Below are 13621 nucleotides of genomic sequence, written 5' to 3'. Positions count from 1 at the left end.
GGTCACTGGCTTGAGCAAGGGGTCACTTGCTCTGCTGTAGCTCCCAGTCAAGGCACATATGAGAAAGCAATGAACGAATAAGCAATCAATGAACAACTAAGGAGCCTCAACGAAGAATTGATGCTTTTCATCTCTTTCCCTTCCTGTCTGTCTGTCCCTATCTGTTCTTCTCTCTGACCCTCTCTGTCTCTGTCAAAAAAAAAAAGTTTTGATGAAAAAGAAATATAGTTATAAAGATGATTATACTGTATATATACCTCTACAGCCATTATTCAGTAGGGTTGGTAAAAATTAGTTTAATGGAAATTCTTTAATTTCTTTGTTTGGACATTTCCTCACTAGTCTATTATCCCTCCTAAATACCTTAGAAAGTCTTCCTAAGTAGTGATGGGGGGAGATCTTCCCCGTCAGGAATCCAGTTCCTTTACCTAATGCTAACTATTCACCTTGCATCAAGCTTTTTATAATTAAACCCCAACTATATTTTATATTTTATATACCATTAATCCTCTCCCCAAACTGTTGGTTTCTCTCCAAACAATTCCCTCCAAACATTTATTGCCCTTTCTCACCCTCATGTTTTTCTTTTTTATGTCTTATCTTTAGCTAATCAAATCCTAGCCCATCTTCTAAATTCAGCTGACATCCAATCTCCAAGGAGCTGACCCAGACCAGACCACTCCCACTCTCTTCTGATCTCAGCCTTGCCAACATTACACTCAATGGTGTACTGTTACTTTTGCTGTTATTTTGTGTGTGTATTTAACTGATTTCATAACTACACTTTCCCCCAACTGAAAGATAAGCTCTCTGAGACCAGAAGCCACATGTTAGAAATGAGCATAATCTTTTGCTTAAATAATCTATTTAAATATATGTTGATTGGCTAGAATACATGAATTATTATGACAGTAAACTTTAAAGTTCTATTTTAGCATAAGTAGCAGTTAGTACAATCGGGCTGACTTCTTTCAACATTAGAACAGAAGGCATTTCTGAAAACTCACTGGCATTACTTCTTCCTCTATACAGGATAATTCATTGCGAAAAATATTTTGAACAGCAACAGACTTATACAAATAAACTATCTCAGAACTTAAGAAGGCATTTATTACAACTAGCTATACTAAGTAATAATAGTGTTTTTACTTTAGTCAACAACTTATTGAATAAATTCTTCATTGTGTCCCTAATTTGTATAAGGACCCACACTAAGACCCTCTGGGAGAGGAGATGAATAAAAAGACCGATCAAGCCCTTCACATTCAATACTGTGTTTAATGGAAAAGACTTCAAAACTTTTTACAAAACAAGCTAAATAAGCAATACAATACAGCTAACCTACTGAGTACTGTGTGTGATTAATTTCAATAGGTAGGGCTCAGAACCACCTGTGAAAAAGAAAAAAAGGGGGGGAGTATAAAGGGGAAAAGACAGCATTTGAAAAACACCTTGCGAGACAACTGAGACTTTGCAGACCAAGATGGCAGAAGGGGTTTGGGGCTATAAGATCAGGAAAAGCAAGATACAGACATGAAAATATGCCCCCATCCCATTTTAGCTTCTGTCAGTTGGTGCTCTAACTTGTTTGTTCATGGGAAAAATAAAAGACCGTTCCTCTCCTATATCTCTAAACTGTCTGTCTTTCCCTCCTGTCTCAAAAGTCTCCCCATTCTTTCCCGAAGCTAAATTCTCCAAATTTTTCTGGACACTTTTGCTGCTTGTCTACTATTACAGCTTGTTCCAGTGCTTACCATCTTTCTCCTTCCTTTGGCAGTTAAATTTTTGAAAGAATAGTTTATATTTAGTTCTACTTCCTAATCTACTACTCAGTTACATAAGGTTAACTGCCTCTTAAATCGTTTTATTCAGTAAAACAAAATGAAATAAGGATATACTTTCTGATTTCCTCCTTTCTTTGTTTTCAAACAAGTTAACCAGTATTTCTTTTTAAAATCTATTTACTACATTCAAGGAACAGAGAATGTAAAGTCTCTGAATAGACTGCTCGTGTCCAGAAAGTAAAGTGTTAAACAGCTGAAACTCTAAGTCTTTTCAGTAAAAAAAAACCTGTTACCGTAGTGAGCACTGAGAATTCTGGACCTCAACATGCTGTGCTCTCAATATACCTTTCCTGAACTCAGAGGTCTTCAGATGAGAATAGGTAGGGTATTCATCTTCTTCAGCAACATAAAAGAGGTTCTTTTAAGGAAATTATTTCGTATAAGCGGGGCCCTTAATCTTGTTTAGAAGACCAGGGCTGAGAGAGGTTGCTGTCCAGACACTGAAACTGCTGCACCAAGAAAAGCACCTCAGTCCCGTCTCTGATCCATGCTTGCTTCTCCAGCTGCTTCATTTGCTACAGAAATAGTGGCGAAGGCAGTCTCTTCTTTTACATACAATAAATAGCCAGAACTCTCCATAATTTACTTGGCTCACCTATCTTGCCTTCAAAACCAAACTTATCAGCACCCATTAACCACCTACACTGATTCCAAAAATGCCAAGAATCACTCATATGTCGTACACACTTAAGTCTTCTCAAGGATAGTGAGTGTTATAGATACCAGTCCATGAACTATTATTGGGCAATATATGGGTCCCCACTCTCACCTTTTCAGATTTCCCTTCTAATAAATACTTTAGTTCATTAGGCAATCCAATTATCTCCCTTTAGCTTTTAAAAATAGAAACATACCTCCCCCCCACTTCCCACTTTTTAAAAATGGCTCTCCTTAAAGTAGACAAGATCTGTACCATGAATTTCTCTTCTGTCCTCCTAGGGAATAGAGTGTACAGAGCTATCAAATGCATTCAAAATTTTAGAAATTCCATAAATATTTGTTAATAGGCTGATATACATTTTACAATATTAAAGTCACCAAACAAATGTTTTGATAAAGATCAAATGGAAAATTTCAGATCCACCTCTTCAGACTCCTTGTAGGGGTCAGATCAATGGAGACCTACATTCCATAGGTTGAAATACATATTCAAAAATTAAAATAAGCAAGTTAAGCCATTAAATAAAATATGGTGTTTTCCTCCATTCTTGACAAATATACTTTCAACCGCCTCAAGGTACAGATACAAATTTAGAACTTTTGGACTCCCTGAAGTTCTATGCCATGGTGTGATGACGGGGAGGACCAGCCCACACCCTTCTCTTTACATTCCCCAGTTCAATCAACACCTTGAGGGTCCCTGTGCCCATGTGTAGATGTCCTACCCACCTCAAACCTTAGCCATCCTCCAGGCTAAGACTATACTAGTTTTATCCGGTACCCAGAGCAAGGTGGGGGCAGAGTAAGGGCTTAAGATGGGCACACACCCCTGGCCTTTCAAATCTTTCATGCTGTGGTGAAGTGGTGAAGTTGGCCAGAGTAGAGTCCTCTAATTCATGGGTCCCCAAGCAGGGCCTCTCTTGCCTAGAACTAAAGGCAAGACATACTGGGTAAGTTACCAAAATAGAGAATTTACCAGACCAGTTTGTTACTTTACACTAGTTGAAAACACATGCAAAAAGAAGATTAAAAGCAGTAAAATCTGAGATCCCAATCTCTAATAACTTTAGTTCCCTCAAGATATATAACTGAAGGGTTTATCTGAATCTACTCTTTAGAATAAATGTAGAGTCTGTGCTATCTTTACAAAGTTATACAAATTTACAGAATTATATTTGAATGCTACAGGGAATTAAGAGGACAATGGGGAACAGAAGAAAGAGGGAAAGGAAAAGAACATGGAGTATCAAAGACAAGATCAGATATAGTCTAAAAGAAGCCATTTCCCTTGTGCTGACACTGTGTGGGGAAGCATATGACACCATGATTAACCATCTGACCAAAGCCACTAGTATCACAGCTTGTTCCCACTAACACACAGATTCATAAAGTTCCCTAGTTGGCCTCATAATACCGCTAATTCTAGGCACTGTGTACACTGTAAGTCAAGCTGACCCTCACCAGAGACTGATGATCGCTCTCCCTGGACTTCACCACAGTCTGCTATACTGCAATTTCTACTTTACTTGGCAAGAAAATTCAGTTGTTAATTTGAAAAAAGAGCTAATAAATAATTCTCATCACAATACATATATACATGCTCCACAGGAAGGGAATTATTTCAACTGGAAATCTTATTTATGTGTACTTACTGAGATTGTACCATTGTCTAGACCTATGGACAGTCTTCTTGTTTCCGGGTTAAAAGACATGCATGAACATGGAGCTGAAAGAAATGAACATGTTGATGAAATTAACAAAATGATGACTCTCATCGATTCAGGAGTGACTAGCTAAAAGTGTGTGGCTATTGGGGGGGGGGCACTACTTCCTGAATAACAGTTCATATAACTACTACTCACCAAAAATAAAAATAGTAAATTTACCACCAACCTTACTTTTTAGTTATCCTTTTAATCAATATAACAAATAAGATCTTTTCAGACTGAACACATTCCAAGGGCCTAAGGCCTCAGCTGTTCTGTCAGTATCAAATCTAAATTTGCTTGACTAGATTGATTAATAATATTTTGTGCTGGATGCTTCTTCTGTCATCAACCTATCTATCTCTCCGCTCAAACCCCAACTTCAATAGAAATAACCGATCTTTCCTGAACTAGGAAAACAAAAGAAAGATCTTATCATTCTCTACTGACCTGCCTCCCCAAAATAGATTTTTTGACTCTTAAATGATTTTGAGTATGAAGACTCACTGAAGCCTTTAATTCATAGCATTCAAGAATACACTGGAAGCTGCTAACTGAAAAAGACTGTGGATTTTTCTCAGTCTAAAAGAGAACCAAGTTGACACAGGACTGGGCTCTACAGGAAAGAAACCAGGTGTCAGTTTACCCTGTCCTGGACAGGGCCGCTTGGTTCTGCAACACTGACCTGAGCCGAAGTAAAATCAAGCATGCTTAGAAGCCCCATGAGGCCAAGAGGTGCTTGCTAAAGTCAACTAACTTCCTGACACCTGCCTTCTTTATCTATGCTTATCTGTAAGAATGGAGGCCTTTTGACAATCTATCCTATATGGAAACAGCTGTTCTAAAGAGTCCAACATAATTTTTTTAAATTGTCCTCATCTTCACAGTGGCCCTATAGATCATGAACTATTCATCATCATCATAATCATAACCAGCATCAGATATTCTTATTCCTACTTTTCACAGTTATGATTAGATGCCTTACCCAAGGTCAGACAGGAAGAAAAAGTTGGAGAAGTTTCAAAGACATAACTCAAACACAGGCCTATTTTCAAACATCCAACTTAGATTATCTTTAAACTATAAAAGAACTTCAAGATTTACTAACAGCGCCATTTCATAAACACATTACTTAGTAACATTTTTTCATTCTCTACAAAAGTGGTCTGAGTAACAACAAAAAGATCTTTTAAACTACATAATCACATTTTTCTAGTTTTCAATCATGGTACATTTTTAGAAAATAGAAACATACAAGGAATGATCCCCACCCCCAATCTTCTACTAGTACAGAATATCTTCTTTCAGTTTAGCCATGAAACTAAAATAGATTCCCAAAAGAATACTGCTGGAAAAAAGTAACCAAATGATACTTAATGCACTACTTAAGAAAATTATTTGCCCTGCCCTTAAACTATGTTGGCAAAATTTCTATAGTCTCATAATCCCATAATAAAATTAAAATTTTACCCAATGAATTCATGAAAAATTATCATGCTAGCTAAAAACAAAATACACTGTGATTATAACTACATAAATTATATACACATGTAAAAATATACACAAAAAAACTAAATATAGTTGTGCTCGAGTGACAAAGATTACTTCTATAACATTGTCATTATTTAGTATTTTGATATTCCTGTTATAATTTTTAAATATCTAATGATTTCTTAAATATAAGTATGAGCAAAACTTGATTGCAACCCAAAAGACTATGGACTAATAAAAAATAAACTTATCATTCAGCTGCCTACCTGACTATGTAAAAGTATATATTTTCTGGGGTTTCTAAGATGCAGTGAAGTAGGCGGACATTCCAACTGCCAACTCCCTTGGATTACAATTTAATTTAAGAACAATCAATTTGAAAAATCAACTCTGGACTAAACAAAGAGGAGTCTATAACCAAGGATCATAGAAGAAGCCAAACTGAGACTGGTAGGAAGGGTGGAGATGCAGAAAGGGCTGTCCTGTTCCCAGAAGCTGAACAGCAGCTGAGGGTCCAGAGAGACTCTCACTGAGGGGAGGATCACCCTGAGAGGTGTGGGTGCTCAGCCCCAGTCCCGGAGCCCCAGCCTAGCGCCCCAGAGCCTAGAAGAGGCGCCCTCACAGCATTTGGCAGAGAAAAGAGTCAGGTTTCTGTCTGCGAGAAACAGATGGAGCTCTCAGAGACATAGGCTCCATCTTAAAGGCCAGCGCAGAAAACCTCATTCACAGCCACTTACCATAGGCTCCAGTGGAAGGAGGGGCAAGAGGACTGGAGTTGTGTAAAGAGAGTGTAAAGTTGGTGGCCTAGGCAGAGATACCATGCGGGATGGCCACTGGAACCCCTGTGCTGAGTCATTCTTCAATACCACAGTCACCAATATTCTGAGGTGGACTAGTCCACTCTGAGTGACAAATGCCCCACCCTTGGGAGTCTCTCCTACTCCATCCATGGAGACTAGGTCATTCTGAAAAGCCAGGAAGCAGGAGGCCATCAGTGACTCAGTTTTCTGGCATTGAGGCCAGAGCTCTCTCCTCCCCTCAATCCCCATCACGCAACCAAGTCTATGACTGGTGCTTCTGTCTCATGGGAGATTCAGTAGAAACTGCCTGGACTGTTGTCAGACCACACCTCTGTCTCAGAGGCCACACCCACGGGACTCCTGGGGCCCACCCTACTGAGGTCTCTGATAAAAGTCTGGACAGACTGACAGGTGGGGTTGAGGGGCGGGAGCCACACCCACCACCCTTTCTAATCCCTGAATTGCCACAGGCTCTAGACCAGGGGTCCCCAAACTACGGCCCACGGGCCGCATATGGCCCCCTGAAGTCATTTATTTGGCCCCCGCCGCACTTCTGGAAGGGGTACCTCTTTCTTTTTTTTTTTTTTTTTTTTTTTTTTTTGCATTTTTGCATTTTTCTGAAGCTGGAAACAGGGAGAGACAGTCAGACAGACTCCCGCATGCGCCCGACCGGGATCCACCCGGCACGCCCACCAGGGGGCGATGCTCTGCCCACCAGGGGGCGATGCTCTGCCCATCCTGGGCGTCGCCATGTTGCGACCAGAGCCACTCTAGCGCCTGGGGCAGAGGCCACAGAGCCATCCCCAGCGAAGGGGCACCTCTTTCATTGGTGGTCAGTGAGAGGAGCATAGTTCTCATTGAAATACTGGTCAGTTTGTTGATTTAAATTTACTTGTTCCTTATTTTAAATATTGTATTTGTTCCCGTTTTGTTTTTTTTACTTTAAGATATGTGCAATGTGCATAGGAATTTGTTCATAGTTTTTTTTTATAGTCCGGCCCTCCAACGGGCTGAGGGACAATGAACTGGCCCCCTGTGTAAAAAGTTTGGAGACCCCTGCTCTAGACTCTAACAGAGGTGTTTTTCAGTGATCAATCCCAACAAGCAGCCAGCAGAAGGTAGGACTCAGGGAACCTTGGCCTTTTAAGCAGACCTTCCCCCAAGTCCAGTGTGAGTAAAAGCCAGCCTAGGTATGCAGTTTGGTATTTCCATGTGCACCTGGGTGCAACAGAGGCAGCCACAAACCCTGGATTGCTTGTAGCTCCAAGAAGATTGCTGAGGGCCAGTCACGGGCAGTGTCTCCCATTGGTCCACACCAGGTTCCTTCCAGGGAGGCCCAAGGTTGGTACATCCAGTGGAAAGCTGTGGAAAGCATCGGTTCAGGACCTAACAACCCTGTAGTGGGGTATCCTAACGAAGGGCTCCTCACACTGGCCCAACTGAAGCAAGTTCTGCTTTCTGTGATAAGCACTGGCAGCTCATGTGCATTGGATAGGGTGGAGCTTCACAGTCAGCCAGCCTGGGTGCTAAATATCCTGCCCTGTTGGGCTAGATTCCACAAGGGGAAGAAAGAGAGGCTTGGAGCATGGACACTTAAAGTGTGGGTCCCTGTGAGCCTATTGTTGGGTCTGGTTCAGGGGCTTAGCCATTTTCTGAGGGGACACAGTCAGCTCCAGGAGAAAAGTCTCTCAGTCTTCTTCCCTGAGACCAGGGTCTCACTAGCTGAAGAACTTCTGCAGAGGGGACTGCCGGCCCCTCTTGATCAGAACCTGCTGCTCACCTTGCTGGGGAGTAATAAAATTTGAGTATCCAGCAGGGGCTGAGGGACAAGGCTCTGGAATAGGGGCCACACTCCCGTATACTGAGCTCCTGACAAAGAGACCCCTGTAGTAGGGGATCCCACTAACACCGTATTCACAACCTCAGCTTTGCTAACCCTTCAAGCTTGCAACCTGTAGAAGGCTGGTTGAGTGAGGCCAATCTCAGCCCACATTACAGTTTTCCTACAGAAGACACTGTGGGAAGACCAGGTAGATGCAAGAAAAGGTGGAACAGCTGAAAGGTGAAGGCAAATCTTATGGAGCCTGGGGCTCTTATGGAATAGCTGTCATCTCTAAGTAGGAGGAAGCTGATTCTTATACACAGGTTGGTAGTGCAGGTTGTGCACTACCCAGGCACAAGAAAGGCAAACACAAACAATTAACAGAGAAGCAGCTCCAGACAGGTAGCCCACAGCACATTCCAACAATGGCTGACGCCAAGTCAAGAAGACCTAGAACCAACACAACCAGTAGTGGGTGGCAGACTGTACCAACCTCAAACTCAGCTAACTACACAAGCAGCATGCCCAAAGGAGGAGTCGAGCAGGCACCAAACACTGGGGAGAATAAATATGCCCAACAGGACAGACACTGCACACATGACCAAGGTTGACCCTTAGAGCCAGCCAGCCTGAAGGGATAACCGCACCCATGAAAGGCCTAGCTGCATTCAATACTCACATACAACAGGAGGGAAAATGGTACCCTCAAGAAGCATTCCTAGAACAAGAAAAACAGGTGGCCTGGAGGGCAGTACCACCAAACCCACCTTTCTCATAGAGACATCAAAATGAATTTCAAAGTCAGACAGTGCTACCTAATACACAGACAAAATGAGCAGACAAAGAAATATGACCCAAATGAGTCAACAAAAGAAATCCCCCCAAAAAGAATTAAATGAAATATAAATGACCAAACTACTAGATGCAGAATTTAAAATAATGATTTTGAGGATGCTCAAGGCCCTTAGAGCAACAATAAATGGTCATAATAAACACCTAAATAGATAGCAGGCATCAAAAAGGACACTGAACCTGACCAGGCAGTGGCGCAGTGGATAGAGAATCGGAATGGGATGCGGAGGACCCAGGTTCGAGACACTCAGGTCACCAGCTTGAGTGCAGGCTCATCTGGTTTGAGCAAAGCTCACCAGCTTGAGGCCAAGGTTGCTGGCTTGAGCAAGGGGTCACTCGGTCTGCTGTAGCCCCCCGGCCAAGGCACATATGAGAAATCAATCAATGGACAACTAAGGATCCACAATGAAGAATTGATGTTCCTCATTTCTCTCCCTTCTCATCTGTCTGTCCCTATCTGTCCCTCTCTCTGACTCTCTCTGTCTCTGACACAAAAAAAGGACATTGAAATCATAAAAAAGAACCAGTCAGAAATGACAAATACAATATCAGAAATGAAGTCTGTATTAGAAGAATCAACAGCAGTCTAGAAATGAAGCAGAGGATCAAATCAGTGATTTAGAGGACAAGATAAACATAAGCAGAGAAGCAGAGCAGCAAAATGAAAAGAGGCACAAAAAGACTAAGAGACTCTAAGAGAGCTTTGTGACAACACGAAGAGAGACAACATCCGCATCACAAAAGTTCCTAAAGAGAATGAACAAGGGATAGAGAACCTGTTTGAAAAAATCATAGCTGAAAAATTTCCCAAATTGGTGAAGGAAAAAATCACACAAGTTCAAGAAGCACAGAGTCCCATTAAAGAGGAACCAAAGGAGGCCTACACCAAGACACATCATAATTAAAATGCCAAAGTTAAGAGAAACAAAGAATCATAAAAGCTGCAAGAGAAAGGCAGTTAATTTACCTACAGAGGAGTCCCTATAAGGATGACATCTGACTTCTCAACATAAACACTTGAGGCCAGAAGGGATTGGTAGAAAACATTCAAAGTGATGCAAGACAAGAACCTACAATCAATACTACTATATCCAGAAAGGCTATTTAAAATTGAAGGAGAAATAAAAAGTTTGCCAGACAAAAGAGACTCAAGGAATTCATTACAACCCAACCAGTACAGCAAGAAATGTTAAGGGGCCTGCTGTAAAAAGAGCAAAGGAAAAGAGAAATCAAGAGAAAAAAGATTGTAGATTTAAAGAATAAAATAGCAATAAAAGTTCATATCAATAACTTTAAATGTAAACAAATTAAATGCTCAATCAAAGGACATAGGGTAGCTACAATGATAAGAAAATCAGACTCGTACATATACTGTCTACAAGAGACCCACCACAGAACAAAAGATACACATAGACTGAAAATAAAGGGATTGAAAAAAGTTATTTCATGCAAATCGAAATGGAAAATAAAGCTGGACTAGCAATACTAATATCTGACAAAATACCCTTAAAACAAAGGCCATAGTGAGGGATTAAAAAAGGTCTCACTCCATAATGATAAAAGGAATAATCCAGTAGGAGGATATAACCATTGTAAATATTTATGCACCTCATATAGGATCACCTAAGTATATAAAGCAGATTTTGATGGACATGAAGGGTGTTATAGTAATATAATGGTATAGTAATTAAATACATAGAAATATAAAAAAATATGAAAGATATATAGAAATAAGTTAGGATATAATATTAATAGCCATTAAGGCAAATGAATAAGGGTATGCTGTCTGGATAGAAACTAATTTAGCTCGTACAGATATGATAGGCAGACTATGCCTTTTGCTCAGGGCCCAGTTACTGTGCGTGTGAAGTTATATATAGATAAAAAGTAGCTGGATGGCCTGACCAGGCAGTGGCACAGTGGATAGAGCATCGGACTGAAATGCAGAGGACTCAGGTTCGAGACCCCGAGGTCACCAACTTGAGCATGGGCTCATCTGGCTTGAGCAAAAGCTCACCAGCTTGGACCCAAGGTCGCTAGCTCAAGCAAGGGGTTACTCGGTCTGCTGTAGCTCCACAGTCAAGGCATATATGAAAAGCAATCAATGAACAACCAAGGTGTCGCAACAAAAAACTAATGATTGATGCTTCTCATCTCTCTCCACTCCTGTCTGTCTCCCTATCTATCCCTCTCTCTGACTCTCTCTCTGCTTGTGTGTGTGTGTGTGTGTGTGTGTGTATGAAAAGTGGTTTGATGTGATAATTCTGTAGATTAACTTAAACAAGAAGCTTCCCTAGGCACACATTAAAAGTGACTTGATGTGACATTTTGGTAGATTAACATAAAAAGGGCTCCTTGCTAGGACCTCTCAAAATGGTGGTTTGATGTGACAATCCTGTAGATTAACATGTTAGAAGGCATAGGACAGAAAAAGTATTACTCCCACCTCCTGCAGCAGTAGTCACCCAGACTCCAACATTGAACATGGACTGTCTCCATGCCACTCTGACCAAGGACAACCTAAAGGAGCACAATGATGGGACCCCATTAAGCTGTACCCAGACACACCAAAAAGGATTAGTGAGTAATAAACTGCCTGTGTGGTCCTTCCAACTAATTTGTGTGTTGGTCATGTCCTTCCTCTGGTGGCAGTTGGTCTCAGTACTAATAAGTAGAATCCTCATAGTGGCCTCAAGAGTTGTCTTGAAGAAGCTGCTAGCCCTGCTGTTAAGCAGGAGTGTCTCACTGTGCGGGGAAGTCAGATCTGCATTGCCTGATCAACATAGAGCTTGGGGTCTACTGGGATAAGAAGTGAGATGGACAGCAATACTATAATAGTAGGGGATTATAATACCCTGCTAATATCAATGGAGAGATTCTCCAGACAGAAAATCAACAAAGAAACAGCAGCCTACTTAAATGACATACTAGATCAACCGAATTTAATAGATACAAAGCAGCAGAATATACATTCTTTTCAAGTGCTCATGGAACATTCTCTAGGATAGACCACATGTTCAGAGAGAAAACAAGTCTGAATAAATTTAAGAAGACTGAAATCATATCAAACGTCTTCTCTGATCACAATGGCATGAAACTAGAAGTCAACTACAATAGGAAAACTAAAAAACATTCAAACACTTGGAGGCTAAATAGCATGTTATTAAATAATGAATGGGTTAACAGTGAGATAAAGGAAGAAATTAAAAATTTCCTTGAAACAAATGAAAATGAACATACAATAATTCAAAGTCTATGGGACACAGCAAAAGCAGTCCTGAAAGGGAAGATCATAGCATTACAGGAATAGTTTAAGAAATAAGAAAAAAATCAAATAAACAACTTAACCCCACACCTAAAAGAAATAGAAAAATGACAACAAATAAAGCCCAGAGGAAGTAGAAGGAAGAAAATAGTAAAGATCAGAGTAGAAATATATGACATCAAGGCTAAAAAAAAAAAAAATACAAAACATCAATAAAACCAAGAGCTGGTTCTTAAAAAGGTAAACAAGATTGACAAACCTTTAACCAGACTAATCAAGAAAAGAGGAGAGAGAGGACTCAAATAAAATTAGAAATGAAAGTGGAAAAGTAACAACTGACACGGTAGAAATACAATGGATTGTATGAAAATACTACGAAGATCTATATGTCAAAAAATCGAACAACCTAAGTGAAATGAAGAAATTCCTAGAAACATACAATCTTCCAAAACTGATTCTGGAAGAATCAGAAAACCTAAACAGACCAATTACAACAAATGAAATGGAAACAGTTATCAAAAAACTCCCAGCAAACAAAAGTGCTGGACCAGATGGCTTCACTGGCAAATTTTACCAAACATTCAAATAAGAACTAACACCTATCCTTCTCAAGCTACTTCAAAAAATTCAAGAGGAGGCAAGACTTCCAAGCTCCTTTTATGAAGCAAGTATTATGCTCATTCTAAAACCAAGTAAAGACACTACAAAGAGAGAAAACTGTAGGTCAATATCCCTGATGAACAAAGATGCTAAAATTCTCAACAAAATATTAGCAAACTGGATCCAGCAATACATTAAAAAGATACATCATGATGAAATCAGATTTATTCCTGGGAGGCAAGGTTGGTACAATATTTGCAAATCAATAAACATGATTGATCACAAACAAAAGGAAGAATAAAAACCACATGATTATATTAATAGATGTAGAAAAATCATTTGATAAAATACAGCAAAGTGGGAAGACAGAGAACATACCTCTACATAATAAAGGCCATCTATGACAAACTGACAGCCAATATGGGCAAAAATTAATAGCAATCTCCTAAAGATCAGAAAAAAGGTAGCGGTGCCCCCTTCCACCACTCTTATTCAACATAGTTCTGGAAGTCACAGCCACAGTAATCAGACAAGAAAAAATGAAGGGCACCCAAATTGGAAAAGAGTAAAATTATTATTAT

General features: G+C 40.1%; 1 protein-coding gene across 1 annotated transcript in view; it reads right to left on the bottom strand.

Moving 5' to 3' along the window:
- The window catches only part of WDFY2 (WD repeat and FYVE domain containing 2), a 199556-nt gene that overhangs the window by 82444 nt on the left and 103491 nt on the right, over nt 1–13621 (bottom strand). Inside the window, exon 3 of the mRNA XM_066234063.1 lies at nt 4157–4230. Coding sequence (XP_066090160.1) covers nt 4157–4230 — 74 coding nt within the window. The remainder of the gene's footprint in view (nt 1–4156; nt 4231–13621) is intronic.

This window comes from Saccopteryx bilineata, chromosome 6 (assembly GCF_036850765.1).
Source record: "Saccopteryx bilineata isolate mSacBil1 chromosome 6, mSacBil1_pri_phased_curated, whole genome shotgun sequence".
In the NCBI taxonomy this organism is placed as follows: domain Eukaryota; kingdom Metazoa; phylum Chordata; class Mammalia; order Chiroptera; family Emballonuridae; genus Saccopteryx; species Saccopteryx bilineata.
Note: the sequence above shows the minus strand (reverse complement) of the source record. Positions and strands in the feature narration are given on the sequence as shown.